The 25,851-nt window shown below is 41.2% G+C and overlaps 1 protein-coding gene across 6 annotated transcripts in view; it reads right to left on the bottom strand.

Annotated features, from left to right (window-relative positions):
• The window catches only part of PRKAG2 (protein kinase AMP-activated non-catalytic subunit gamma 2), a 211,499-nt gene that overhangs the window by 27,937 nt on the left and 157,711 nt on the right, over positions 1-25,851 (bottom strand). For 5 of the 6 annotated variants that reach the window (XM_027648541.1, XM_027648543.1, XM_027648542.1 and 2 more), the window contains 2 exons: positions 20,437-20,518; positions 1,412-1,521 (listed from right to left, as the gene is read on the bottom strand). In XM_027648541.1, the coding sequence (XP_027504342.1) occupies positions 1,412-1,521; positions 20,437-20,518 (192 nt within the window). Of the gene's footprint in view, positions 1-1,411; positions 1,522-20,436; positions 20,519-20,758; positions 20,819-25,851 lie in introns of those variants that run through there. The other variant, XM_027648546.1, reaches the window with a different exon arrangement.

Raw genomic sequence — 25,851 nt, 5'->3', positions numbered from 1 at the left:
CTTCCATTACCATTAAGTTACCTCTTTTCCTTTATGGTTTCCCCAAGTGTTACCTCACCACCTGGAGATGAAACTCCCCCTTTTTTATGTTAATGGTATTAGCACATCTCCAGCAGTGAAAATTGGTATCTGGCATGATGTAATTCATCAAGGGGTCTGAAGAAGGAATGGGTGACCTGCCCCAACAGCCTCAAGATTAATTGGTTAATTGAATAAAGAACATCCATCTTTCAAATTTCAATGGTGATCAAGCTCAAGCCTTTGACTCAGGTGCCCACTGACAGCTGAGAATGCAGGTACCAACTCCCAACATATTATCTCATAGTGAGAGGAAAAAATATCCCCTGGAATCAAAAGAAAGCCAACAGTCTTTGAGAAGGGCTGAAAGAGTGACAGTGAACCCTACCATCCTAAATTTGACCTTTCAGGTCAAAGAGGTCTGAGTTCTTTACTTCAGAGTTGACAGACATTTTCTCTTTCAGGTAGAAGAAAGGAAACACTGAAGAACCTTTTCTCCTCTAAGGCAGTGAAAAAGTCAATGTAGGTTTTCCACCTTTTAGCACTCAATCCAGCATTATATATGATTATCTGATACTCAGGATGGATCTGTGAATTTTTTGGGACTGAGTATCTTCTGACTACATTGTTTCTTCTGACTGCAGAAAGCTGAAGTCTGAGCAGTACATTCCAGACCAAAATTACTTAATGGGCTTAGTTAAGTCAGAATTGGAGCATCTTTAGAAGGAAAAAAACACTGAAAAAAACCAAAAAGCAAAAAAAAAAAACAATTGCAAAATCCAAGAAACAAAGCAAGCCACAGCTTTCTACCACCCTGCAGAACAGATTAGCCTGTTTCTATAGCAGGCAGCTAATTCCTTCTTTTGGCAAACAAACTCTTCAGACAGAGCCAAGAGTCTAGCAGATGATTTACTGATTAAATGCAAAATGAGAAACTGAAAACAAAAATTTTCTGGAGAATGTAGTAATTTGCATAATTAAGCCATCCATTTTACTCCTAAATAGTCTTTATTAATATAGCAGGAACAGGCTCATAACACCTGGGTACACTTCAGCTGTTGCACAGGGATCTTACATCAAATGTTCTTATGTAAATTCTGACGGCCATGAAGAAGCCAATATAAGTTTGGGCTCATCTGACATTTTTTTTGAGAGAGATTCCAACTGCAAAACAATTTACATCCTTTCTGTTCTGTTAGGAAAACCTCTCTGACTCCTCCTCTAGCATAACATGAAAGATACAGTTGAAACAATATGGTTTTGTACAGTCAAAGCACAGCACTATGGGAGACTTTCTCTGCAGGAGATCAAATTTCATTTAACACTCAGGAAACATCTAAAAAAAAAAAAAAAAGAACTGCAAGCAAAGGCAGACAGAAAGGAGGATACTCACTTGTAGCGTAGTGTCGAAAACAACGAGCTTAGAGCTTGTTGGAACAATGTCATAACACTTGTGTGACCTCATGAATCGCACATAAATGTCACTTTCCGATTCTTCAAGTGCTGCAAATAAAAACATTTTGTTGTTTTATTTAAGTGACTTTAAAAAAAATAAATAAAAACAACAAAAAGAAGTAGTAACAAACATGCCAAATCAACTGGACACCACTGCAGAAGGACAACCCTAAAGCAAAATTCAAATTCACACATCTGGATACGGGCAGACAGTCACAGGTTTGCACTTTGCATTTCAGACTCATCTTTCCTTTCAGATTAAATGGAACAAAACCAAAATGCATTGTTCTTCTTTGATGAGGAAGGACTTCTGTACTGAAGAGTTATAATTTTTTTTTTTCCAACAGCAAACCACTGGAATATGCATCTGAACTCTTGTTATGTACAAAAGGAAGACAGTTTGAAACTTAAGTAGTGTTGGGCTTGACCAGGTTAAGCTCCTTAAACTAATATTTCTTGAATCTCATCTCTGCCTGGTCCAGTTTTCACACAGTAATTTTGTATTTTCTCAAGAGGCAGCAGGCAAGTTCTATTATCAGTTCCATTCTCTTCAGGCTACTTCATGTACAGCATCATGAATCCAACACTTTGCTCGTAAAAACAGGATCCATGTGGTTGGAACAGTTTTAGAGGGACATTTCTGCATCAAGGACATGCAATCCAGTCCATATTACCTCAAATTTGCATTTGTCAGAGTTCAGATGCACATGATACAATCCCCTGATCTGCTCAGGTACGTGAATTTTTACTTTTTTAAAGCAGTTTGACCCTCCATTCTTTACAGCAGGTACCTAGAACACAGTCAAGGTTAACCCCTCCATCAGAGATGTACCCTTTATACCCTGTAATAATGAACAGAAACATAGTCATATGTTAAATTTTTGAAGAGTGGATGAAAAAAAAAATAAACAAAAAACCCCTTGAAATACCTACTGAGCATTGAAGGACTTCAAATTAGAGAGACAAAAACTCAAAATTCTCATTTGCTAGATTTATTCAAAGCCAGTCATCCAGCTCTATAAATTATTTATCATTTCCACAGTGGTTCAGCACACACTTTTTAGTCCAAGTTTACGGAAGCAAAGCTGGATCTCCCCTACAAGTGGCTGCTCCAGGATTCAGGCAGCCTCTTCTATATACTATGGAAGTCCTTCATCTCCAACTCTCATTACTCTTTAAATAAATATATAAACATATAAATAAACCCCTTTTCCCTGCTGAAACAAGCAACGTGAAATAGAAGTTATATAGGAATACAGAAGACAAATCCAACAAATTATTTTCTTTTTTTCTTCCACTTCTTCCCAGTTGGACACTGTTCCTACAGAACTCAAGACCAAAAGTGGAAATAGCAAGAACTCGGAAAAATTGAGAGGAAATTAGGAAACCATGTGAGGAAACTGATAGGGAAAGGACCAGGCAGACAGACTTGGACAAAGCTGTAGGAAGCCACCTCCATGAGGTGATCCCAAAGGGGAACTGGTACTGACTCATCCATGGCATGTATGGGAGAGGCAAAAAAAGTAGTTTGGGACAGAGAAATCTTTATCTAACTTGATAATATACTAACATCGATCATCCTCTAAGTTCTGCAGTACCATAAAGAGCTACTGCCTCCATGAAATTAATTTAATGATCCTCCAATAGAGTTGTTAGAAGGGGGTTTGTTTGTTTGTTTGTGTTTTTGTTGTTTTGTTTGGTTTTTTTTAAATACTCAAACTATAAGCAGGGAGGGGATGAGATATTAATCAACAGAAACAACATTATAAGAACATTTAAATAACAGACCAAGAAGTCTGGGCTTTATAAAGTTATGGTTGCTTCTACAACCATAAGTGCAGTCCCCCTGTGCAGTATCAGAGTCCTTATATACTTTAATCTCAACTTTGTATACAATTAAGATACTACAGGTAGAAACAAGCATAGGAATACCTCAAATAGTAGACACTATTCCATCAAAATAGTGAAATAACCATCCCTGGTAGTGTTCAAAAAGATGTGTGAATGTGGCACTTAGGGCCACTGAATGGTGAACATGATGGTGATGGGATAACATCTGGACTCAAATTAGAGGTCCTTCCCAACCTAAATGATTCAATGATTCTACAAACTACAAAGCAGCCAATTATTTTGAGTTGAAAAAAAATTACCCTCTTAGCAGAGTATATCATGGCTCAGTAGAGTCTTGCCAACTTACCTTTAATTTTGCAAATGTAATGTATCACAATAACAAGGGCAGAATAATTTAATAATTTAAATTAATGCTGTTAATGGCAGCCACAGTTGGGAACTCCATACTGACCAGCACAGTGAGGGTGGGCCTATAAATCCTCCTCTCACTTACCAAACATTCCCACTCTCCAAACACAACTTCAGCTGGACCTCAACAATCCTCATCCACTCCGCATTCATGGATTATTGAAGTGCTCTCTCACCCTATGCTGTCTTCCAACTCCGAGGAGATACCACAAAGCAACTGTTTCCCTTTAACTGTAACTGGAAAGTTAAAATTAAAAAATTCAGAAGCATGAGATAACCATCTGTGAGCACTGCTAACTCTAGCAGGATCTGAACAAGGATCCAATTGTCCAGCTGGAACTGAGGTTTATTTCTACAGAAGATCCTTATACTATAAATAAGTATAATGCACCGCTTTATTAGTTACTAACTAAACATGCAAAAGATAAGCAGCACTGATTTAACTCTCTAGTCCTACACAAGTCCACCAATTGTCTCTTGGAAAGGATATTTAAGACCTTCCAGGACCTTCAGCTACCTGGGATTACTAAACAGCTGCTGCAGCCTAATTCTTTGTAGGGGTGCTGTGTATGTATCATGTGTAACAACAGCTGCTCAGTAGAGTAAAAGTCTCCCAAACAGAAGGCTCAGCACATCCCAGGGATGCACTCACACCCATCTTTCCTGTACAGCACAACTAGATAATAAGGGCATAATCACAATAGGGGCATAATCTTCTGTACAGTTTCTCTCCCCTTCCAGAGAACAACCTTACTGCTTTTGGTTGTATCCAGCCACCACTGTGCTGCAAATATAAATAACCAGATCTGAGCATCCGCATCTCCATGAGGATGTTTCTACTTTATTGCCTATTTATCTTATAGTTCCAGTCTTAGCTATTTTTCTGACAATGCTCATCCTTCCTGGCTACTGTTAAGCTTCTGCAGTCTCATGCAGTACCTGCAAAGCAGCACTCCCTTTGGATGGACAAGGACAGATGCCTTTTAGCTCGACTTAAAACCTCCCTCAGTCTCTGCATGTCACCTCTGATCTGCAGACAAGATCAGTTGTCCAACACACAGAAGATACAAACACAGAACTGCCTTCAGCCCAACTTCAGCTTTCTACAGCTCATGACCTGGAGGTCAGCTGGCTCACAGAGCAGATCCCCAGCAGGAGGCATCTCAATCTACAGCAGGATCGAGAAGAATCCACTGATAAGCAGTTGAATGTGTATTTCCATGGGGGTGCTCGCTCATGAAAGGTTATTTCTTGAAGAGTCATCTGAAAATTATTTTGCAAGTGGACATTCTCCCTCTCCCCAAGTCACAGGTGAAGACAAAAATATCCAAATCCCCAGTGCTGTTCTCTGCAATTTTAACAGAGCACATAGAGAAGTCACCTGAAAGGTTACAAGACTTTTAATACCTGAAGTTGAGCACCTTGTCATACAGGCTTTAACAGAATAAATTTTCTACATAAGCATTTTATTTGTTCCTACTGCTAGAGTTCCTCTAAAGATTAGAATATCAATCTATTTGTATTTCTGCTCCCCAATCTTATTCACTAAAGATCAAATGATTTTTACTCTCTTCCTTTCTCCCACACTTCATTAAAAGACATACTTTAATTTTTCGTTTCAGCCAGTAAATATTATTTGCAAAAGCATCACAGCTCTTTTTTTTTTTTTTTAACAGATGAATTATTCAGCAATACTGACTCAGATTGCAGTAGGACTCAGTACAAAGTATAATTGTCTATTTAGAGAGCTCTACGGTAGAACTACCATCTGAATACTCATAAATGGCAGGGAAGCTTCTGCAGCATTACTGAAGCCATTTCCTCAGAGATCTACTGAATAGATGCCTTCAGTTCCACTCATACCTTTGCCACCATGCAGGGTGCTTTTCTATTATAGCTTTCCCCTTTAGAATCTCAAGGCCTTCAAAAGAAGAAAAAAGAAGAGAAAAAAAAAAAAGAAGTGCCTGCAGATGGAGAAGAGGAACATAATACCATATGGCCAACACTTATGGAAAAGCTTCCAAATACTGCAACATAAAAACCTATAGAAAGTTCCTCAGAAGTGTCTACTGCAAACCACAGGCTGCCTTTCTGTGCTGTATTCTTTCTTACTGAGCTGGCCCAACAACAAGATCCTGGGCCACACATGCTTCCTGATTTCGACAACACCAAATCATGACCTTTCCTATTATATTTTATATCATAGCTATATTATGCTCCTGGTATCCAGTCACATTTCAAGTTTAGTCTTTGGTTCCAGGAGTGTTTGAAAGGAAGACACAGGGTTCCACAGAGACTGTTTTCATCTGCTTTAAAGTGTTAATTCCACAGCAGACCACAATCAAACTGCTGCAGCTCTCCATAGCACCCCTGCTCTCATGATTAGATTGAGAGCTGGGACCTCTAGTAATCCTCAATCATTTGAAGAACACAGGCCCTTTATATAAACCTAAACAACTGACTTTCCTAAGTGTACTATAAAATTAACTGCTGAGTTTTAAAAGCCCTTGAAAAAGCAGGGACAAAAACCAGTGGATAACAATATGTAAAAATACAGTCAGGTAAGTGCCCAGCCTGCTGAACAAGCTGGAGGAGGACAGAAACCACATATATACACAGTAATTCCACCACTCACCCTGATTTTCAATCAGAATCAGTATGGAAACTGTGCAACTTTAAAAGCTTAGAGTTTCCTTACAGCAGCAGGAGCTGAGCTAAGCACTCCCAGCACCCAGCACCCTTCTTCACCTTGACTACTATTAACATAACCATCTCCCCTGGGCCAGGTCTGATGGTGGATAAAAGGAAATGAGGGAGTAGACATGCATTTTTGTGATATTCTCACTTCTAGTAAATAAACTAGTTACTGGAAAAAACAATTTTATTTTCTGTTACTGCACATATACATATCTGCATTTCAGGTTACTCCAAGTCACATTTCTATTTTAAAAGTCATGTAATGTGCTGAACATTATATTTCAGGTGCCAGAGAATTAAAATATTAGAGACCAAAGATTTTTTATTACAGAACTGATCCAACAGCAATACATTTAGTGAAGTTTATTAGTATAATTGTATTGATAGACTATACTAAAAGGTGCTATATATTCACCTCTATACTATTCTCTCTTATCTCACTTAATCAAATAAAATAATTAAGTCTTTTCTTAACATAGAAATAAAAGCAACTTAGGCAAGGACATACCACAGCGAAAACAGAAATTAGAGAGTTGTTCATGCACATCTGGCTTAAGCTGCAAATTAAAAAATAAATTTTTCCCATCCCAAGCCAACATTCCTTTGTCAGCAAACACAGAATAGTGTCACCTTTTCGAAGGCCAAGTCTAAAGATGTGGCTCCACAGCAGCACAAGCAGCAGCCACTGACCCCTTTGCACTGGCTGGGTCAATCCACTCCCTCCCTCCCACTGCTTCCCAATTTATACAGAACTGTTCCACAAGTTGGCTGGAAAAGCTGAATTTGTAACAAATTATCAGCTCCCTCATACTGTCAGTTTTAGGGCTATTCAGCTCCCACATCCAGCCATGTGGCAAGCAGATTATTCCTGCCCCTTCCTTACACTAAAAGCTATGCAGACCAAGGACAGCATCCCTGGTGTGGCAGCCAGGCATTATCCCAGTTCAGCTATGCCAAAGGGTGAGCAATCACTGCAATAAGCCAGCACAAGTTACCCTCTCTCCCTCCTGTTATAGATAACTTTTGGCAGAGAATACAACAGGTAAAAGATGCCATTAACCTCGTAAATTGTTCTTCTGCCTGTCATTTTATCTGAAAGCTGCCACCAAAACTGGCTATAAAGTTTCTGATCACTCCCAGTCTGAACTTACTGAAGGAGTTCCTTAATATCCTGGATAACCTCTCCCACAGCTTTCACAATGCAGGAGATGTTAGGACTTCTACTGCAAGTCATTAACACATCACTTCTAACAGGTCTGAAAAAAACATCCCCAATGGATACAGTTAATCCCCTCCCACAGCAACAGTGACACTACTGAGCAAGAACCACCAACTATTCCTCATCAACAGGTCCTGAAACATGACTTTTAAGGGAAATACAGTCATCTAAATGAAGTAGGGTTTCAAGAACAATGTTCTTGGAATCAAATGTTCAGGTAGGACTTCATCAGGGATTCGTCAGCAAAGGGACAGACAGGAACAGATTCCGAGAGGAATCCAATACTTGCTGTTTACAGTATGTTATTGTGATCACGAGCAACAGCTTTACTTCAGCCTACCTACCATAAGAGAAATGTCTAATTTGGTAGGTTTTTGGGTAGGTTTGAATGATACACGAATTAAAATGTGCATGGTATATCCTGTGAAAAGCATGGGAACCGAGGGACTGGGAGAGAACAAAAGACCACAATTTTGTCCCAGAATAATGCAGTAATAGGGCATGACTGTTCAGTCTGCTGAGCTGTCTGCTAAAGAGCCAAGAACACTGAAAACAGTGGACAAGAAACCAGACAGCAGAAGCTGAATCAATGTCAGACTTGGTAGGAGGAGAGGAATACTAACATAGTTTAAGAAGGGCAAGCACAGAAAAAAAGAAGTGATGTTGTACTGTACCATTTGATTTCTGTTTATTCATGAGGAAACTTTTCTCAGAGAAAAAAAAACAAAACAACAAAACACCATCAAAACAACTACCCATGTAATCAGTCATAGGGTAAGACCGAGTGGAAAAAAAAAAAAAAAAGACAGAAAAAGCAGGAAGAGATAGTTACAAGGATTCCTGCTCCAAGTGGCAGGAGATAAAATCACAGAACCCTGGAATATCCTGAGTTGGAAGGGACCCACAAGGATTAAAGTCCAGTGCCTGGTGCTGCACAGGACAACCCCAATAGTTTTAAAATGTGCTCGACAACACTTTGCTGCAGAGATGGAAACCAAGACTAGCAAAGGATTAATTCAAATCTTATGCAGGAAAAACATTCCAATATATGGGAAACAATATGATGACAGTGATAGGAGTTGAGTACTCCATCACTGTCTGGAAGGATTTCAAATGCAAGGAACAGCAAGAGAGGATGCAGTGACAGAGACACGACTTTATTTTTCTTTCTGTGAAGCTGCAAAGAGCTTTAAAACATCCTGGCAGACCACACATTAAAGTTACACAGCAGCATTATTCATGCAGCCACAGGCTACACGACATGGATGTTGCACATTGAACATTTCCCACCCCGATCTAAAGGAATGCATGAGCTGGCAGATAAAGAAAGATCACAGCAAGTTTATGGATGTAAGAAACTCTGATACAAATAAGTGATAGGAATTGTATCTAGAGATGATTATCAGAAGCTTCTTCAGTGATACAGGATTAATTCAATTACATATTGCAGCATGAATACATGATGTGGTCAAAGAAAAGGGTCTTAAAAAAAAAAGGTGTGAGCACACAGGGCCAACATCAGAGTAAGTGAGCTCTGCCTTGCTCACTGCACCTCATCCTACAAACAGGAACAGGGTCTAGAGGCACACAAAATAAGAGGGGAGAACAGGTACATTAACTGTTCAGTCACTTTAGATAATTAGAGTAATTGAGATGTTTTCTCCCCCTGTCACAAGGAGTTGCTTCATGCAGAGACAGCAGGTTATTGTGTGCGTAAACAGGAGTGACTTTCGTTAAAAGCCACCATTCCTGAACACTTCAGGTTCATGAAGGAGAAGATACAGTACCAGTCTACAGGAAAGCCAAACAAATTCAAAACCAGTCAGAATTCTCAGGTGTGTATCGAAGCCAGTTATTAAAACCAGTGTATTTGTGAGCATCTACAAAGGCAGCTCATCAAAAGCATATAAAAAATCCAGGGCTGTGTCAAGAACAGTTCAGTTTAATCAGTTTTTACTCAGAATAAAATGATCAACTGGATGAAAGAAAGATGGCAGACACAAAGTAAAAATAATAATAAAAAAAATCACACTATGCCTGAGTCACTGATTCCAAAGCAAGCATGGCTACTACCACACATGGAAAAGACAGAGTAGAATCACCACACAGAAACTGCCTAGCAAGCAGTCCCAGCTGCAGCAAAACCAATATGTCTTTTTTTTCAGTGGGTTTGCAAGACTGGATGACGACAACAGGTGAACCCCACTTCAAAGTCTTCTCCAAGTTGGAACATTTGCAAGGTCTATCTTATGCAAATCAGGCAGTGCAGAATGGCAGGCAAGTTCACACTGCAGGACTTTACTGTTTCCACAGGTCACTCTGGAAGTGTTTTACCAGTAGTTTGATAGTTCACATCGCAAGAGAGTCTTAGGGGCTTCATTTTATTCAACATTTTCCTTAGAGATCTTCAAAACTCTGCTTCTAACTCTTTGCAGCAAGAGTTAGAAATGGTTGCAGGACTTTAAACTTCGCAGTATCTACAAACTGAATTTATAAGTGGTTTGGAGTTAATGCAATTTTTCAGGAAGTACCAAAATCTGAAAAAAACACCCAATTGAAAGAGTGCAAATTATGGGAGTGACTAAATATTGCCACTACTTAGAAAGAAGTACCCCATTATTAACTTGATTTGCTATAGCAGAAGTAGAGAAGAAAAGGTAGTTTGCTTAAACAAAATAATAGGCAAACAAACCACCACAGCTCTTAGAGAGCTATTAACACATTCCAGAAGCTGGTTAGACAGAACAAAGCAACCTTAGGACATTGTACAATCTCCTTCCTAAAAGGTCCTAAACATGGAATGAGGCAATTGTCTACAAAAGCACATCCTGCTTTAGTGAAGAACAAAAAAGGTTATTAGCTCCTGACAATACTTCAAAAGATTCATTCTTCTGGTTTTGATGATTAAATATCCACATTTCTTCAAACTTCATTAGTAGCTAAGACTTGTAAGAGAAAACTGATAAAAACAGCAGTTTGAAACAATGAAAGATCCAGATCGTGTTGTAACCATCCCTATATTCACAGCACACTTCAAAATCCTGCAGTGCATTTTGTTTCTCATCATTGGCATTAGTAAGTAAATGGACTGAGGAGTTAACACTTCTATTTTACTGCAGCTCTCCACTGTCAGTGTGGATAAGCAAATGATTATTGCGAGATTTGAGACAAAAATAAAGTGAAGTGCAGCTTAAGAAACTTCACATTCCAGAGCTAATCATAGTAACTCAGAAGTTTCTTGTCCAGGCAGGTAGAGAAACTTATTTGTTTACAAGCAAGAGCTGCCTTGTTTAGGAACTAACTGGTAAACAGTATCAGAAGTCCAACTGAATACTTTTAAAACAGCTTCCTATCAATTAAACCAACCTTCAGTCATAGACTTGTACTTTGAGAAAAGCTACATCACCGTGGTTTTGTGAATAAAGGTAGCAACTTCAGCCTGCAACCTAACAATGTTTCTAAGATTTTCACCACAATAAAGAAGAGTTGACCTGAAGAATTTTCTAAAACATATTCAAGATCTTCCCTCGACAACAGGCACTATGACTTTTCCCTAAGCATCCCAAAGAAAGATCTGAATTAAGATGCCGCCTGTCTGGAATGCAGGCCTGCTCTTCAGGATTGTGAGAGGCAGCCATGGAACCCAAGAAATTAAAATTATATTAAACTTCTGAATATTAACATCAGTAACCACGCAGTGCAGAGTTGAATTCAAGGGAAGTTTAAGGGATGTGATTCCTGAGAAAATAATCCTTAGAACCTCTACTGGAAGAGTGGTAAACAGTTCGAACTTCTGCTGTACCTTTAAAACAAGTCCTGCCACATACACAGTTTGCACACGGTGTAGAAAAGAAACAGTCATTTCAGTCTTTCAGGAATTAGTTTAAGATCAAACCTAAACATGAAGCTTAACCAAAGCATTAATCACAAGACAAGCATTTTCAAAATGAGCACACAGCATCTTCATAAACCACAGCCATACCCTTACTGAACAGGGCAAGTATCTAATCTTTAGGCAATCTTCCACTGAAAACTAGACTCAAAGTACTATTTATATAATGTTTTAAGTAAGAAATAATTTTTTAGGCTTAAGTCTTAAGGACTTTGGACTGTGTTTGCTGGAGAAACAGTTTTGTGAAGTGTAATAAATTGTTGGTCTCAAATCCTGAATGACTACTTCCAACATCTTAACTTGAAGCCTTTAATAATTCAGTATTTACATTTTCATTTCTCCCTAGTCTCCTCTTGCACATTTCTTCTCCTTCCCACTTTCTAAACAGCCATTATTGGTATTTCTTATTAGAATTTATGAATCTGTGTGCACACTTTAATAGACTATGAAGTGTTCTGTTTCAATACACCACTTAAGAGATTTACCTAACAGCAGGTGTAGCTTGAAGCTACACGGAAAAAGAACTAACAGCTTCCTGGCTTAAGTAGGTGGGATCCAACACACATTCAATGCAATATATTTGGACACAGTGTTCTGGAACCTAGTTTAGATGTTCTCTGTATCACAGATAACCTGCAACTCTACCCAAAGCTGATTTTCCTCTGAACTCACATGATGTCCACACAAAGTACTGCTGGAGGTTTTTTGGGGTTTTAATGAACTGACTCAAAATTACCGGGGAACTCAAGCAAGACTGTGGCAGGAGAGATATGAGCCACTGGTGTAGAGCAAAGCATTCACCTTTTGCACTGTGGCATTCAGAGACTCCTATCAAAGGCAACCACACAAGCCCTTTCACGGAGTGATCCTGCTCCACCCTGAAGGGATTCAAAGCACTGAAGTCTATCCTACAACTCACTCCTGCAGTAACTATGCTGGAAGTTAGAATACTGCTACAAAGCTTATATAGGAAGAGTTTATACCCATTTATTCTTGTGCCAATGATGTTCCTTCAGTCAATTTTCCTCCCTGGTGTTTACCCATTTCCCATCCCTTACAGGAAATTTTCATTCATACAGAGTTATCACACCCTTTCTTAGCTTTCCTTTTACTGAGCTAAATGAGCAAAGCCTTAAGGTTTCCTCATGAATGGCTTTTCTCTATGTCCATCTCAGTTTGCTCCCTTCTCCAGCACCTCACACATCTTCTTCCTCTCTGTTTTTACATCAGTAGAAATTCAAACCAAGCAGCAGAAAAGACTACCACATTGTAAGACAATGGTAGGAAAAAAAGCCTTTTTGATTCTGTTTCTTAAAATGTCCAATGTCAGAACTAAATACTCCACCACAATACACAGAGAAAAACAAAATAATATTGTCAAAAAATCCACCAACAAACTCCTTAAAAAACACCCTAAAAAAAGGACAAAATCAAAATCACATCACAAATACAATCACGGGTCTACAGCGCAGGAAAACTGCTTTCAGACAAAATTTAACTTCTGTCACAGTCAAAATTGGCAAATTTACCCAACTGGTTCACATAAAACAGCAAAATCCACATAAAATTCAGCAGAGGAGGAAAGGAAAGAACCTAGAACCAAGTTAGATTTATTCAAATAGTATTCAGATAGACAGCTACCTTGAAGGTATCTACATCACATTCAAAAACCTCTTAGATGTGGTTCCCTCTTAGAAGGACAGGGTTATTTAAGCTTTCCAAAGCTCCATCTGGGTGCCAAGCTGGATGCCTACAAGTCAAGTTCAACTTTGCTCTAACGTAGTTATGCTTGTATTAAACTGCTTTGGCTTTGTGTTAATCCCAGCCCTGAGTGCACCTCTTCCACAGAAGGATTTTCCCCTGAACTCCCAGATTTTCCTTTTGTCAGACTTCTTTACTCGTGGAAGAGCCACACCACAACATGCATCCGAAGGCAAACAGTCTCACTACGGAAAGGAACATTTTGCTTCAAGATGCAATAACTTAGGAAAAGCAATGCCATCAGCTCCTCTACTAATGTTAGAAATGCCAAATTTCCTAAGATGTTTCAGACTCAATCTACTTCCCCCCCAAGCCCATCCAATGCTAGAACAGTTGTACCTTCTGGAAGTCAAAAATATTCAAATCAATAAAGTAACTGCAGACAGTTTAAGTGCTACCCAAAGAGCAAGCTCCTAACAAAAAAGCTGTGCTGATGTCAGTGACTTGACTTCAGGCTCCAAATCCTGTGACCATCCACCCTCAAGTTATCAAAAACACATTACACATAAAGGGCTATCTCACAGGGCAGTCACATCTGTTGCAGATGATTAATAAGCTGCAGCATTTCTTAGGATTGTTTAGCAACAGTTAGATTGAGCCAACTGACACAAATATTCTGCTGTCATTCTTGCCACACTGGCCTTACAGTGTAACCCAAGTCACCTCCCTTTAGCATCCAGTCATGCCCCAAGGCACTGTGCTTTCTAAGAATGCTGACCTGATCACAACAGCCAAATTTAACAGCAGAGGATATCAAACCACCAGGACAGTTATACTACTTCATCTATACCATCCTGCCTATATGTGCAGAGCATTGGAGATGTCCATTGGAGGCCACCCCCTAGGAAGTTTCTTAGGGAAAAGACTCTGTAGTCACCCTACTCCATCCTGGACTGCTCAGCAAAGCAGTCACAGACAAGTAACAGCATCTTGTAATCACCCACAAGGCAACACTGATATTGTCACACCTTCCAGGTCTATCTTTGCTCACCCACATGACACTGTGAACTCAATACCCCTAAATCAGGAAATGGAGATGATGTTGGCCAAAGTCTTCAACCTCACATCAAGCAGTTGTTCACCAACCATGACAGGCCACTATCAAACCAAACAGCTTCTGGATCGTGGAAGTTCTACAGGGAAGTTATCAGCAGAGGTGATATTGTCCCTCACCTGATGCAGATGGAAGTGACAGCACTAGCAAGAGTGGCTGGTGAAGGTGACTTAAATTACTACTTGGTTACCAGTGACCAACACATATGCACACTCCTGAAGCAGTAATGTCACTCGAGGGCAGGAGAACAACAGGTTGTCCCAATATTTCTCATTGATAGCTGCAGGCCAACAATGCCTTTCACTGAGAAAAAATCACGTTTGCAAATCATGCAAATGCAACACTACCTGGACACAATCAGCCTCAACACTTCCTGCAAAACTGTTTTCAGTTCCTTGCAGCTTTGCCAAAGCCATTACATGGAACCCCTGCCATGGTAAGCATTTTCTAGGAAGTCTCAGCCAGAATGGTTTCACTGTTTCCAAAAACAAGTTAGGGAAAATACAGGTTTTGACCACATTAAAATTTTATGAAAGCATTTTCATCAAGAACCTCCTGCATCCTCCATGACAGGAAGCAAGGAGTTTTGGAGCATGTCCTGTGTATCTTTTGCTCTACTAAAACATCCCTTCCCAGACTAGTGAGGCTCGAAAAGTTTTGTTTGATAAGGAAAACTCAAAGTTTTTGCTGCTAAAGTGGTTATTTCCAAGTCAAGACAGAGTAGGACTTTCCTCACTGTAAGACTAACTACCACGTTAAGAATAAGACAGTTGTATCTCATGTAGGAATAGAAAAATAGTTTGGACTGTTTGGAGACACTGAGCTCTGGGTTGACATGATCCACATGCAATACTTGCACAAGATAAAGACTTGTGTGTGATTGTAGGAACAGTTTTCATCAAAGACAACAAAACTTCCAATAGCTTCTCTTGCACTGCTTAAAAAGTTTTATCCTTTTAATTAACTATCATTGAATACATAATTTTCATCTTTAAATTTTGAAGACGGAAGTTTCCCAGAGGAAAAAACCCCTCATCTATGATGTTACTATATAGCACCCTGGCAGTGAAAGGACAAGCTTCCCCTGGACAGTGGGCACTTGATCACGATTTCTTGCATAAACTAATAAAGCTGAACATTTGAATACTCCAGATATGATATTCTTTAACAACTCTGGAAAGCACATCACAGGAAAACCCATTGTCCTGTTGACGTTCTTTGTTGCAAAATGACGGAAAAATATAAGCTGAGTAAATTTGGTGGAATAAGTGGTTGTCCACAGTTTCAGAGGCAAGTGTTCAGTATCTCTTCAGGTCAGACAGACAGGACAAAAAGCACTAGAAACGAGATTTTATTAGAATCTGCTAATGTGCCTCATATCACATCACAAAGCAACTCTAAAGATGGAAGAGAAAACAATTTCGAACTCTAAGGCCATATGAAATCTATTAATTCCAATTATCATTATCATCTCTGTAACGTTTTGTTGCCATGTTCACTCAGGATTCTAATCAGCTGTGGAAAAGTTCATGTAGAACATCCCCTATCACTGTCACCATATCCCCTGGTATCTCAAAGCACATCTTGTGGGCAAAATGCCATTTCTGTGTGCCAGAGAGCATCAGCTTTAACAGTCCCATAATGAATGTTTACTAGAAATTAATTACAGCTGTAAAAAAATGGCTTAATTTTACTGCCTCCTAACCCCAGCACTTGATCCCTCAGTCTTAAGAATGAAACTAAATCCAGCCTGCATTCTAACATGCACTTTTATTACAAGCTTCTTTTAACTATTTTTGCCCCAAAAGTGACATCTGTTTTCATACCTTGATTCAGATATTCAGTAGACAGCAGGAGGATGGTAGACAGAAGAACTCAAGAAGAAATTACTTTTAATAAGAAATAGTAAAACAGTCCTGCAGAGCAGGGAAGGGATGACCCCAGACACAACATCAGTTAAGAGTAGATGCAATTACTGAAAGTAATTTTACTGGTGAAAGTCTATTTCAGGAGACAGCCAGAAACCAGCACGGAACAGAAGAGATGGATGATAACACAGGAAGAGTGAGATGAAGGCCAGAGCATTACTAGGAGAGATTCCACTCTAATGCAAACTGTTTATCAAATGTCTAAATGCTGCTTTGTGCAACAATCCAGAGAAGCAGAGCATTCAGGAGTGAGCACATCAGCCCCATGATGCTGATGCTACAATTGCTGCACACACTTTGCAGAACTCTCTTTTTCCAGTCTTGGAATCGAATACAGATACAGCACAGCCCTGCAAATAACTTCACTCTGTCTGCAGAAAACACCCCAAAAAGAGATAGGCAGATGCTACAGAAAAGCAGTTAATTCTGCTTTCAGCAGATACTATTTATTATACATAGTGAGCAAAAGGAAGAGTTTAACATGGATGACAAACAACATTGCAACAAAACTAGTTTCCAAAATAACGTGCTAAAACTACACCAAAGCAATCAATACGACTGACAGGGATGTGTTTGCTACTCATTTGCTACTCTAATCTGGTTTCTCCTCTCACAGCACAGGTAGCTGATGGAACACAACCACTCATGAACCCCAGCTTAACACATTAAAGCTTCTAAGCGTAAATTGTTAACTAAAGCCCTTTTTCATGTTAGATCTTCAGAATAATTTCCTCCTTGTTCTTTTCCAAGCTCATCATATCAGCCATTAAAGAAAACCCAGAACCACTCCTGACATTGATCAGAAGCAGGAACAACCTTAATATAGAAACGTGACTGCACAAACACCAAAGCTGGACAAGGAAACCCACAACATGTACAAAGATAACCAGTTTTTGATCTTTTATTAGGTTCATGAGAGGTCTCTCAGCACCATATTTCAGGCTACAATGAGAAACTCCACACCCATCAACAAGCAGCTTTCATACTTTTTGAGGAAACACAGGTAGGTCATTCCCATCCAAGGAACACTGAGCAGGACGAGTTTAGAATATTTTCCTCTAAGTTTTCTGTTTATTTTTAAGCTGAGCATCCTTCAGTTAAAAAGGGACTCTGGACACCTGTGAGTTTTTACTTTTCTGCTCTGATTGCTGCTTGGAAAAAGGTCCTTTAGGGAGTCCTAAGGAAAACAAATATTCCTGGCCTATCCAGTCCTTCTGTGGACTCCATATGTGCAGAAAATGAGCCTAGAGCCTGCCCTATTTCAGCTGTAGTGCATTGGTGATGTTTAACATCATCTCACCAAGATTTAGCCTTACACATCACCACAGCAGTACTATTAAGCCAGTCCTAGACAGACTAGTGACTCACCAATAAGTTACGCTGATCCTAGAGAGTCCAGGCAGATATATGAAGTAAAGATGTTTTAAACAAAAAAGATGACCAGCACTTCTTTCTGCAACAACAGCATCCTACCTAACACTGTCCATGCTAATTACACACAGAATAGTTTATATGAATTCTTTGTATATAATGGAAAATAAAATTGCCCTTCAGCTTACAGCACCATTTTATTTAGAAATCACATCACCAGGCCAAACTCTGCATATTTCATTACGGTACTACTTAGACCATAAATCTTTCCAGTATCATTTTTTCAACTCCACTCTCTTAATTAGAATCCAAATTAAATGAATGCCTTCTGTGCTTTCATATTCTCATTTGAGCAACCTTTGAGGAGAGTGAAAAAAAAAAAATCCATTTCACACACTGGATGGCATTCAGTGCACACGTTGAGCCTCATTTTTCAGCTCCTTTTATTAAGCTCCCTGTTCCAACAAAACTGCAGCATAATTCGATACACAAGATAGTTAGCAACTGTTGATGGATATAGAACTGGAAAGCTTGCAAATACTCCAAAGCAGAGGCAGTCAGAAAAGTCAAAATGAGTTTCAAATTTCCCATTTAACTCTCTCAGCAGAGAGACTTTAAGTTTGACAAAAGATCATCAGTTGCTGTTTGGCTACAGCCACTTAATGAAACCTTACCAAGATTTCTTGACTTCTGAGCACTCACCACTTGCCATCCAACAACAAAGTGAACACCACCAGATGTCACTTTACTCCCCCACCCCCAATATTAGCACAAACACAACGACAGCAACCAGTGCAAAAATTTAGGTCATAAAACAGGTACTGCAACTAAGCTGCCGCATTTCCCCCTGCATCTCAGTCTCCTGTGATTCTACTCCTCTGGGCCTCTTCAGACAGAGGAATTCTGAGCAGTAAGTTTTGGTCTGACTCTCAACACTCTCAATTTCACTTACACTTTAGGTTCTGAACACAGCACTTTACTTCCTTTCCACTTGGCTTTAAAATTAGGCCTAAAACCAGGTTTCCATTAAGTCTGAAAGGGTAATAAGGTGACTGCTTCCTTTCAAAACCCACATACTATTTTAAACTGGCCAAAGGTTTGCTATTATACATTATCTTTTGACAGGTCCCTGAACTGCTCTCACCCACCCAGCGTGAGCACCCACAGACAAAGACTCAGCTTTAAAGATAAATGAATTGGGAGACAAAGTGAAATAGAAGCTTGAAAATCAAGAAAAAAAACCCCACAAAACAAAACCTATCAAAGTTTCTGAAGAATTTGTATTATTTTACTGCAGGGTTTTAGAAGACACACAGATTTTCAGCCTAATCAAGCGTCTCCAAATCATATGTTACACCGTTAAAAGTGCAAAGGTGTTTCAAAAACTGAAGGTTTGTTACTTTGTTTTGTTTTAGGCTAGACATCCTTTTCAGATATCTAAATTTGTAAGATGTTTAAAGTTACTTCTAAAATGGCTTAACTATTAGTGATTCAGCAGGTTTTAGGAACTTGTATCTTGCAACAGCAAGCCTCATGTAAAAATAAATATGTAAATTGGTAACTTTCTAACTCTTCATAAGCATAACATGAATGACTGACTAAAAAGTTAAACAGTGTGAGGGGAAAAAAACCTACAAGCTAGCAACAGATCCACTGCACCAAATATTCATACTTAAGCATGTTCAAGTTGCACAAAGGCACAAGCATTTCATTGCAATTCAAACTCTGTCTGGGCTGCTAAAAAAAAAAAAAGCTCAAAGAATGCGATTGTTAAGAGCTTCCTTTTCTCACACACGGAAAGATTAAAATAAAAGGTGTTACTTTTCCAGACCAGTCCCACAACTGCAGGCAGCATGCTCGTAACCAAGAAGCTGCCTTATTACCATACCGGCTTTAGATATTTCTCCTCACAGAATGACTCAGCCTGCTATTCTCAAAGTTTTCCTTAAATATTTGTCCTACATCTCACAATAGCAGCTACCAACTACCGAAAAAAAAAAACACATCCCATGAAGTCTCAGCCACTCCACGACGCTGAGCACGGAGATTAAGCCGTTCGTCCACATTTGCATCCACCGAGCTAATCCTTTCTGAAAATGAAAGCTCAAGACATTCAACGCGGATCTTTCAGAGGTAAAGAGAATGCTTTGTGCAAGTTCGATGTTAAAAAAAAAAAAAGAAAAAAAACCACCACAAAACAACAAAAAAACCCCCAAACCCACGTCCACAGCACGGTTTAGTGCTTGCAAGAGGGGAAGAACTTGCAGGAGTTTCCCTATGGAGCAGAGCACGCTCTGTCAGAGCTGCAGCGAAGAACAACCAGAGAGAGCGGCCACATAAGGAAAATCGAGTTTACAGCTGCCGCTCCGAACAGATGTACGCGCTGCCATAAGGAGAAGAAGCTTTAGCCGAAAGAGCTTTCCATCACTGCTCCCAAAGCCTATATTTGGTATCGCGGACGTATTCGAGGAGAACGAGCGTTTCCAGGGGAGGAGGAGGAGGAGGAGGAAGGCTGGTTCCCCCCGGAGCAGGGAACCCCTGGCTGGTGGAAGTGCGGATCCAGGCGCCGGGAAGGGCAGCGGGCACAGCCGGGACAAAAGCTCCGCAGCGGGATCGGGTGGATGCGGGGCCGGGAAGGGCACGGCCCGGGCACGGCTCATCCCCGATCCCGCCGAGGGGATCCCCCGCTCCCTTCCCGCTGCCCAGACCCCGCCGGCAGCGGGGGTGTCTCCGGCCCGCCGCCCGCGCCCCCCCCCCTCCCTCCGCTTCCCTGGATTTTTACCTTCATCTTCGAGCTCTAGTTTCTCCAGCATCCCTTCGGAGGCGGCCGGGAGCTGCGAGGGAGCCGGAGCCGCTGCCGCCGCCTGCGGGAGGGAAGAGAGGAGAAGGGGATGAGCATCCAGGCGCGGACTCACCGGCCCCGCGGCGGCACCGGGCGGGGAGGGGAGGGAAGGCGGGACGGCGGCGGCTGCCCCTCGGCCTCCGCACACGCTGCCGCTCGCACCCGGCGCGGGGGGAGGAACCCGGGGGGGAGGACCCGGGGCTCGCCCTCCCCCAGCCCATCAACCCCCGGTGTGGCTCCCCCCGGGCGGCCCCGGCCGTGCCTCCTGCGGGCGCCGCCTCCTCCCCGCTCGGCGGGAGCGGCTCCCCGGGCTCCCGTTTCGCAGGACGGCGCTTCCCGCCACGCCTCGCCGCGCCGCGCCCCCCCCTCCCCCCAGCGGAGCGCTTGGTACGTCCCGTTTTGCTGCAGTCGAGCCCGTTGGTCGGCGGCGGGAGGGGATGGGAGATACCACTTCCGCGCGGGAAAGGGAGGTGTAGTAGGGGCAAGTTTAGTGCCCTGAGAGCTCTGCCGGCGCGGCCGCCGCTCGCTGACCGTTCTCCAGGCTCGGCTGTTCGCCGGACTGCCCTGGGCTAGAGCGGGGCGAGGGGAGGCGGAGCCGGGGAAGCCCTGCTCTCCCCCCGCCAGCCGCGGTTGGTACGGTCCCGCGCGTTCACCTGCGAGGCAGCGGCGGGGAAGCGGACGGTTCCACTGCCCGCGGGGGGGACATGGGGGTGTGGAAGGGGTTTCCCCCGTGTGTGACGGGAGCTCCTGCAGTGCGCCGGGCCGCCATCCCGGGGTACCCTTTATCCCGGGGTGCCCTTTATCCCGGGTTATCCGCCATCGCAGGTGCCCCCTATCCCGGGGTATGCCCCTATCCTGGGGTACCCGTCATCTCGCTGTACCCCCTATCCCGAGGTATCCCCTATCCTTGAGGTACCCGCCATCCCGGGGTACCCGGTCTGGGCACAGGCGCGCTCGTTTCCATTTTAAAAAATTTCCAGATTAAGTTCCAGTTCAAGATTATCCCGAATGTCGGCGTCTCCCGTGTAAGCGGCGCCCAAAGCCGCCCTGGTACCAGCGTCTGTAGGACGGAGTTTACACCACGGGAGGCTGCAGCCTACCAAGGACGGGATTTACTGCACCTTGTAAGCCAGGCTATAGAAATAAGGAAATATTCGCAACAGATTCACCATTTGCATTTATTTAGACAGGGAGATGTGGTAAAGCTTTAACTGGGCTTCCTTAACTCTAATGAATAGACCCCCGCTGACAGTTTAGGGAGCTCAGCAGGACCAGTGCAGTTCAGACACGGATGCTGCAGAAGGGGAAAACAGATTATTTCTTTGGCAGTGGCAACAGATCCTGTGGGCAGACACACATGGATGGTGCTCCAGAGGAGCCAAAGGAGTCATTAGTGAACATATGAAATCTATTGGTCCCAAGGGGAAGCTCAAGCTTCAAAAGTTCAGCAAGTCCTTCAAGGAGGGAAGGGTGATAAGATCTAGGATAGCACAGTAATGTGCAAATAATGTAGGGAAGTATGAAAGATGATTAGAATTAAAGCTACGATGGGAGGAGAGAGCCAAAAATTATGGGAAAAGAGAAATCTGTTCTATTTCTCAAGTCCAGTGAAGTTTCAAGCGAGGAAACTAAGTGCTGGTGTCAGCTTTGTTTTCCCAAACCACCTATTTCTAGGGAAACTTTTAAGGATATATGGGAAAGTTAACAATATCCAGTTCTTTACTGTAAAGATCCTTTGAAAAGAAAATCCTGCAATATTTCCTTCCTAGGTGTATTTTTAAAAGACTTCTAAGACTTTAGTAAATGCTCTACCTGACGAGTCACACAAGATACCAAAACAGCTCATATTAACTTATTATATTTTCAGCCTACTATTTAAAATGCTTTGGAAGCTTTTAATTGTCTCTGGGAGCTAGCTTTAAAAGCTCTAAATAATTTATCTTCCTTACCGTTTATCTTGATAGTGATAAGATTTTTGAACATCTTTTCCTAATCAAAGGAAGAGAAGAAAAGGTGACATGATGCACTGGAAATAGCTGCCATGATTTTGTTTCTTTGTTTTTATTTACTCCCCATAATTATTTAGTAAGCACTAGCCAGGAGGAAATACAACTCCGAGGTTGTTTGTAGCTGAAAGTGACACTGAGTCTTGAAGGGTGTGCATTGCATTTCACCTGCTACAGAGCACAAGAGGTTTGTAAGAAGTCAGATAAGCCCATTTCATGCTGCACTGCACTGTGAACTTCAGAGCCCACTGCAAGATCAGGGTTTTACAGTGGCAGAATCTGCACCCAGACCAAGAGTACTATGAGAGACTCCAAATAATAAAAAGGCAGTAGTTTAATATATAACAGAGATTTGTAATGGAAACTCTATAGCTATGTTGTACCATCCACACTGCTCAAAAAAAAACCAAAAAAAAAAACAAACCCAAAGGAAATGGGGAACTAAAGGCTGAAACCCCATCCTTCAATCTGCCTGCAGTCTCACAATTTGTTTAAACCAATTTTGGAACAAGCTGCTGATCATGGCGTTCCTTTTGCTCCTCGCTTTGCATTCTGGCTCTTTTTGGCTTGTAGGCAACACAGTGAGTCAGAACAGGAAACTGATGCAGCTGAAAACCAAAGGGACTAATAAGAAAAGATTGGGTTTTATCCAGATCAGTTCCTGATCCAGGTCACTGTGCAGTTGTATCAGCACTGGGACGTGGAGTGCCCAGGGCAGGAGTGACAGTGGGACCACACCTTCTGGAAACAACCCACCCTTAAGTCAGCTTAAATCACAGTCAAAACACCATCCTGTTCACTGTGAACAGGATTAGACAAATTGGAAGATATTTTTAACAGTATTACCTCTCTACAAACTCTGCCTGCCATTTTACAGAAGGATTACTGGCTAAAGATATGGAAAAAAGTCTGTCTTTCAAAGGACCTGTAATTTCCACCAGGATGATATTATATATTGTAACATTTCAATACATGGGGTTTTTTGGTGACTGTTTGTTCTACTGCCACAGGAGGTTTCTCTTAACTATAACCAAAGGATTTGACCAAATTATGCTTTAAAAATTTGCTATCAGGTAACCAGTTTCAACTGTTTGAGATACCCACTGCAACAAGACAGAACATACTTCGCATGCTAAATACTGCCAGGCAAAATAGAGTCTATAGAGAAAAGTTTAGAAGAGAGATACGGGCAAAACAAAAGCTGCCTGAATACATTTCTACTTTTCCATGTTTTTACAAGGGCATTATTTATGCCAAAAAACATGGACCAACACAACCTTAATATAGCAGTGGCAGCAACCTTTGTAGAGCCAAAGTAAAACAACTCACGGCTGATACAACAGCAAAAGTCATAAAAGGTGGATGTAAACAAAAGGAGTTTTAGGACTTCTAGAGGCTAGAACGTAAATTTTAATTAAATTTTAAACTTTGTCTCTGGTTGTTTTCTTTAGCTTCCTAGTGCAAAGGGAGTGAGGAGTGACTAATACTCTGTAGAAGTAAAATCAGTCCTGTAAATTATATATTCACTTATAATGAATATGTTAAAATCTATGTTTCCTTCTTCTTATAATCTAGGAGTCCTTTTAGTCCTATGTTCTATTGAAGAAATCCCATTGTTTTCATAAGAGCATGATAAATTTAAATGATAGGAACAGTTCAGGGATGTGAACAGCAAGTAACATCAGCAGAAGATTGTTTTTGCATAGTTTCCTGCCAACTTGCCTCCCTGAGTTAGCAGGAATGCATCCACTAGGGTAGGGATCCATCCCTGGCAGCCATCAGATCACCTGTATCAAAACGCTTTGACTCACAGCTACTCTGCAGCTTTTCATGTTGAACAAGTTACCCTGGGCTGCTGCTTCTGCAGCCAGTGGAGAAACAAATATTTCTGGGACATCCTTCACACGGCCCATTTTAGACAACTACTTTGGACAAAATGATTCTGGACCGACCAGAGCACTGCACCTCCACCTGCTCAGGTTCACTGTGTGGGAAGGTGGGGGCAGCGAGCCAAGAGACTTCACACCCCTCGGTGCAAGTTTGATTCCAAGATGTGTAAGAGAACAACCACACCCACTTCAAGTATACAGAGGGAAGAAGGATCCTGTCTAACATCCAACATGTATAACCAATGCCAAGCCACTCTCAGTCTCCTTAGTAAGAGGCTGGAAGTCCCGTGGTGAGCAGATGCAGCGCAGATTAATGGACTTTTGGCACTTTCTTGCGTGACAGGCACACGAGCAAGCCAGGAACGACTGCTAAAGGTCACAACAATATTCACCAGGAAGGTAGTAAGGCTCCTTTATCTGACTGGAAGGGTTTAAGAGAGAGTTCCACAGAAGTTCTGTGTTCTGTCCAATATCGTTCAGTGTTTCCACTGATGACTCGACGAAGAAGTAATGAATAACCCGACCACATTTTCAAATGACTCAAAATGACTCAATGGCAAGAGAAGCTGCTTTTATAGGGACAGCCTTAGAACTTCAAATAATCTTGGGAATTGCTGCAGTGCTTTGAAAAACAGGATGCACTTTGATATGGGTAAATAGAACATGTTACACAATAATCAAATGCAAAAATAAAATGGGACTTGCAGCAGTCATGCAAGAAAAAGACCTGAGAGTAAAACTGAAAGTCAGACTGCAGTGTCAGTTTCTTGAAAATAAAAAAAAAAAAAATCACACTGTCTACAAATGTGTTATAGGTAAGACGTGGAGAATCTGTTCTACGTATTCTCTGGTTAGATGCCAGCTGGGATACCACATTCAGTTTTAGGCATTAAACTCAAGAATGAACCAAGAGAGTCCAAAAAGAGGAATGACAGTGATCTTGGAGTTTAGAAAACCTGTAAAGAAGGTCTTGAAAACTTTGCAGTTTCTTCATCTAGAAAGTAAGAAAAAAAAAATCATGGAACAGAAGACTGAAGAAAAATACCATAGCAGTCTCCAAGTATAATGTGTTTTTGCAAGAAGGAAAGTGATTATCTGTCTTCTGGGTCCACTGGTTATGGGATGAGAAGTTATCTGCTTAACCTTTAGCAAGGAATTCTTAGGTTGGACTTTGGGAGAACTCTCTGACTGTACCAACAGTGAAGCACCAGCACATTTTGCTGAAAAAAACTGTAAAATCTCCATCACAGGAGGTTTATAGCAACAGGTTAAACCAAAAAATTTGTTGGTTACTATTTCCATATAGTTGATTGTGCCATGGGGGCAAATGAATTTTTAATGTCCCTTCCAGACTTATTTTCTTTTGTTTCTATTTTTCTCCAATCTTTAGAAAAATATATTTAGTCTTAGTATGATAATTCAATGAGAATTCTTTATATGTATCTTTTGTACAAAAGCCA

The sequence above is a fragment of the Corapipo altera genome, unplaced genomic scaffold (genome assembly GCF_003945725.1).
Source record: "Corapipo altera isolate COAL_440 unplaced genomic scaffold, ASM394572v1 47, whole genome shotgun sequence".
NCBI classification, from domain to species: domain Eukaryota; kingdom Metazoa; phylum Chordata; class Aves; order Passeriformes; family Pipridae; genus Corapipo; species Corapipo altera.
Note: the sequence above shows the minus strand (reverse complement) of the source record. Positions and strands in the feature narration are given on the sequence as shown.